At 40.2% G+C, this 4,913-nt stretch overlaps 1 protein-coding gene across 1 annotated transcript; it reads left to right on the top strand.

Moving 5' to 3' along the window:
* The first annotated feature begins 1,763 nt into the window (after positions 1-1,763).
* On the top strand, positions 1,764-4,043 carry LOC121567052 (somatostatin-1A). The gene is made up of 2 exons (XM_041876992.2): positions 1,764-2,098; positions 3,535-4,043. Exons 1-2 carry the CDS (start codon positions 1,961-1,963, stop codon positions 3,739-3,741), a joined length of 345 nt encoding a protein of 114 aa, XP_041732926.1. The 5' UTR covers positions 1,764-1,960; the 3' UTR covers positions 3,742-4,043.
* Positions 4,044-4,913: the final 870 nt, after the last annotated feature.

Genomic DNA, 4,913 nt, shown 5'->3' with positions numbered 1-4,913 from the left:
AGGTCACTCTATGTCATCCTATGGTTGTTGAGTGACATTCGAATGAGTTGGCGGTCATCCCGGTCAGTAGAGAGTCGTTTTCGCCCTCTGCCGGTCTGTAGCTTTGTTGTCCCCAATATCTGCTGCTTGACCTTGTTCTTATGAACCGCCGTCTTTCAAATGTTAAAGATGGAAGCAACCTGACGCTCACTGTATCCCTCTGCCAGTAAAGCCAGAATTGAACCTTTCTTTCTTCACTCAAAACTTTCCTTTTCAACTCTTTTGGCATGGTCAATAGTTATTTTTTGATTAATATTACTTTTGAGGTACTATTAGCACTGTTTTTGCCATCCAGGTGGTCCTAATGCAAGAGGATAGTGATGACCACAGCAGTGGTTTTTATACTTCTCCCCGTTAAATAAGATTTGATTCAGGTGATCACCTAATCAGTACCTAATTCAGTAGAATGAGGTGTGCCTGTGTTGGAATTCAACAGACACTGGAATGGAATGGCTGTCATACATGTCTTCTCTTAATTTTTTCCAGAGCTGTATGTGTGTTTGGGTATCAGTGTATGTGTGAGTGTGTTGGTAGAATACAGCGTGTGTGCATAGAGTCAGTGCAAGAGAGTTAGTGCAAAAAGGGTAAATGCGGGTAGTCTTGGTAGCCATTTGATTAGCTATTTAGCAGTCTTCTTTCGAAGTCTTATTAGAATGGCTTAGAAGGTCAACGCTAGAAATAGAGCCTATTGCGCACCTACGACTCTTTACACATGCAGGCAAGACATCTGGAAGCTCATAAGTTTGGCAAGCAAATATAACACCAGTATTTGGTCTAATTAAGTCTCTGCATATATAGGCCACGAAATGTCAAACAGTGGTGACAGTATGTGACTATCAAAAGGGATATTACGTTGGAAAGAATGTGTGCTACAGTATTAATTGCAGTAAGTAAATGGGATAGTATATATTCTGAGGATTCCACCGGGCTTCAGAAGAACTCGTCCACGAAACGCACTCCACATCCATTGCAGGTCAACATGAGTCTTTTCTTGTAGGTGTGTGCCGATAAATAAATTAAATGAATAAGAATTAAATCCATATTTCAAATAAAAGTGTCCCTTTTATATAATACAAAAAAACTGCAGGCCTAAATTAAATCCATTTGCTTCTTCACTAGTTTTATTCCAATGTAGGCATATTTGTCTCATTTGGAGATATTCATACTGGTATTTTGTTCGATAATAATTCAATTGTTGTAAATGCAAAAGGATCATCACGACCATTGCAGGCGTGCGTAATGACGTAAATTAGCGAGTGAAAATACCTATATGAGAAGTGCTTTGAATGCGTTTAAGTGTCCTCTAAATCGGAAACATATACTGTATGTCCTATATGTAGAAACAATATTGTGGATATTTCCAACAACAGCTGTATTTATGAAGAACAAAAACAGTTCAGGCATAAGTGACGTTCAGACTCATCATGTTGTCATATAGTCATTAAAGTGGAGGCCAAGTTTGACACATTGTAGCCTATTCATGATTTATGTGTTGTTGATTTTCCATTACAGAGCCTTGAGCTCATTTCAATGGGCGAAAACACCCCAAAACGAACTTGTTGAAATTCAATAAGATCCACACGGAGCGATATTCTCTACAAATGAAACCATATTTCACTAATCGGACGATATTCAACATATGAAAGGATCATGAATTCCCTTTTCTCGAAGGATGCGCACGACTCTCTAATCGGTGGAACCTTTGTCACTTGGAATCATCACTCATACCCAAACGTTACGCGCCAGAAGGAAACCCCCCTTACCACCTGATGCCAGACGAACCGTTTAAAAGACTGGTTCGGAGGGGGGACTAGAACAACAGAAGGAGCAGCAGAACCAGAAGAGAAGCACATCTCGACGATTTTCTGCCCAATTGAACCGCCTTCATCCATCCTCTGCCTCCCCCGAGATCCAGAAGAAGATGCTCTCGACGCGTGTCCAGTGCGCACTAGCGCTGCTTTCCCTAGCCCTGGCCATCAGCAGCGTCTCTGCGGCTCCGTCCGACGTCAAAATCCGCCAGCTGCTTCAACGGTCACTCATGGCACCTGCAGGCAAACAGGTAAATACCTTCAATCAGACTTTCATTTTAAGTATTCGTTCTTAAACAATGCATATCTCCAGCTGCTGTGGCAATATAATACGATTTTTCCTGAGTTTGGTGGTACAGCTGCCAACTTAATTTTAAGTATATTTACCTCTAGAGTATAGAGACTATACCTTCTACAGATTTAAGGTTAAATATTGTGTTGCCATACATTTACCTCTGCGGTTTTACTGGCAGGCGCATGGGAAATGTATCGATCAAATTAGCACAATGCAGGGACAGCATGGTGCACATTTTCAGGGTGCCGAAGCGACCACAAAATGAAGTATTTGTATTTGTAAAAATATTTGGGGTCCAGCAAAAATCAAGCCAGTTATATACAATTAAAAAATTATTACATTACATTTCACAACAGATTAAGTGTGTGCCCTCAGGCCACAACTGTACTACCACATATCTACAATACAAAATCCATGTGTGTGTGTGTATGCGTGTGTCTGTGCCTGTGCCTGTGCCTGTGCCTGTGTGTCTCTTCACAGTCCCCACTGTTCCATAAGGTGTATTTTTATCCGTTTTTTTTATCCGATTGTACTGCTTGCATGAGTTACTTGATGTGAAATAGTTCCATGTAGTCATGGCTCTAAGTAGAACTGTGTGCCTCCAATAGTCTGTTCTGGACTTGGGGACTGTGAAGAGACCTCTGGGGGCATGTCTTGTGAGGTATGCATGGGTGTCTGAGCTGTGTGCTAGTAGTTTAAAACAGACAGCTCGGCGCATTCAACATGTCAATACTTCTCACAAATACAAGTAGTGATGAATTCAATCTCTCCTCTACATTGAGCCAGGAGATATTGACATGCATATTATTAAGTGCGGAGGAATGTGGAAATACCGATATCAGAGCAACTAACGAAATGTAAATGTGAATTGTTATATATTTTAAATCAACCTTTAAAATGAAAATGTGTAAAATAAAAACGAAAGAGGTCTTTGGAATTTGCGGTCTGCTGTAGTTAGTTGTCAATTACGCACAAGCAAAACTTGACGAGAATAGTCAAAACATAGAGTAGAATGGGTATAAACGGAACTAATGTTTATTAATGAAACGTGTTCTTCCCCCCAAAAAAAACATGTTGAAATTTTTTTTTTTACATCTAATTTTATGTGATCGGTTCATGCGTAACAGCATTGGAAAGGTCATTTAAATAGATTTGCAGCCATCTTAAATCACTAGAAATAATGCAGATCTAATAGCCTTCATCTATTTTAGCAATGTGAAGGAAGAGAAAACAACATTCAAACACTGATTTCCTTCCTAAATGTGTAGGCTACATTTTATTAAGGCATGTTGATTTGTTTCTATTTCAGTGGATCTTGTTGCTAAAATGTGCAATTTTCTGTCTCCACAAAACAGAAGAAATAACAATGTAATCTTATTTATCTATTTTCAGGCGCTTGCTAGGTATACACTCGCAGAGCTGCTCTCAGAGCTCGCACAAGCAGAGAACGAGGCGATTGAGTCAGATGACATGTCTCGTGGCATGGAGCAGGAGGATGTGCGTCTCGAGCTGGAGCGTGCAGCCGGCCCAGTACTGGCGCCGCGTGAACGCAAGGCTGGATGCAAGAACTTCTTCTGGAAAACCTTTACATCATGTTAATTCATATACACCCGGGCCCTTTACTGCGTATACTACATCTCATCTCTTTTGTTTCAATCATTCACTGCTGAAACCAATGCACCATGGTCTAACCCGCCTCTCCAAAAAAATGTAAATAAACATTGCTATAACTTTAACAGCAATCATTCTGATGTCTTTATCGATCATTTGGATTTTTCCGAAAAAACACATGAAAGAATGTCCTACAGAATGTATGCAATTCTGCTTTTGACTGTGGTTTCTGTATTCTGGCAGATAAACTATTTTTTATTGTTTGTTTGAATAAAATCTATGTTTCAGAACCAATGTGTTGATTCATACATTGTTATCTTGCTCCTCCTCTCAAATTGGTTGTTTTATTCAGGAATGGCTATTATAGTCTATTCCTATTTGATGTTAGCGCACATGTTTCCAGGATAAGCATGCTAATTTCCTCCATTTGGAGTGATGTTTTGAATGCTTTGGTTACAGGATGTAGTTTTATTTTAGGCGGTAAATCCATTGTTGGATAAACTGACTTTGTTGTGTTGTGGTGGGCCATAAGAAGATATAATTTATGAAGGGTAGGCATAATGTAAACATTGACCCGATGAACCTCCAGCAACAACATGTATACATACCAAACATTAGGAACACCTTCCTAATATTGAGTTGCACTCCGCACCTTTTGCCCTCAGAACAGCCTCAATTCATCGGGGCATGGACTCTACAAGATGTCGAAAACGTTGAACAGGGATGCTGGCCCATGTTGACTCCAATGCTTCCCACAGTTGTGTCACGTTAGCTGTATGTCCTTTGGGTGGTAGACCATTCTTGATACACACGAGAAACTGTTGAGTGTGAAATACCCAGCAGCATTGCAGTTCTTGACACACTCAAACAGGTGCGCCTGGCACCTAATACCATACCCCATTCAAAGGCACTTAAATCTTTTGTCTTGCCCATTCACTCTCTGAATGGCGCACATACACAATCCATGTCTCAATTGTCTCAAGGCTTAAAAATAATTGTTTAACCTGTCTCCTCCCATTCATCTACACAGATTGAAGTGGATTTAACAAGTGACATCAATAAGGGATCATAGCTTTCACTTGGATTCATCTGGTCAGCCTGTCATGGAAAGAGCAGGTATTCTTAATGTTTTTTTTTATAGGCGGTGTAGGCGGTGTAGG

Source organism: Coregonus clupeaformis, chromosome 19 (assembly GCF_020615455.1).
Source record: "Coregonus clupeaformis isolate EN_2021a chromosome 19, ASM2061545v1, whole genome shotgun sequence".
NCBI lineage: Eukaryota > Metazoa > Chordata > Actinopteri > Salmoniformes > Salmonidae > Coregonus > Coregonus clupeaformis.
Note: the sequence above shows the minus strand (reverse complement) of the source record. Positions and strands in the feature narration are given on the sequence as shown.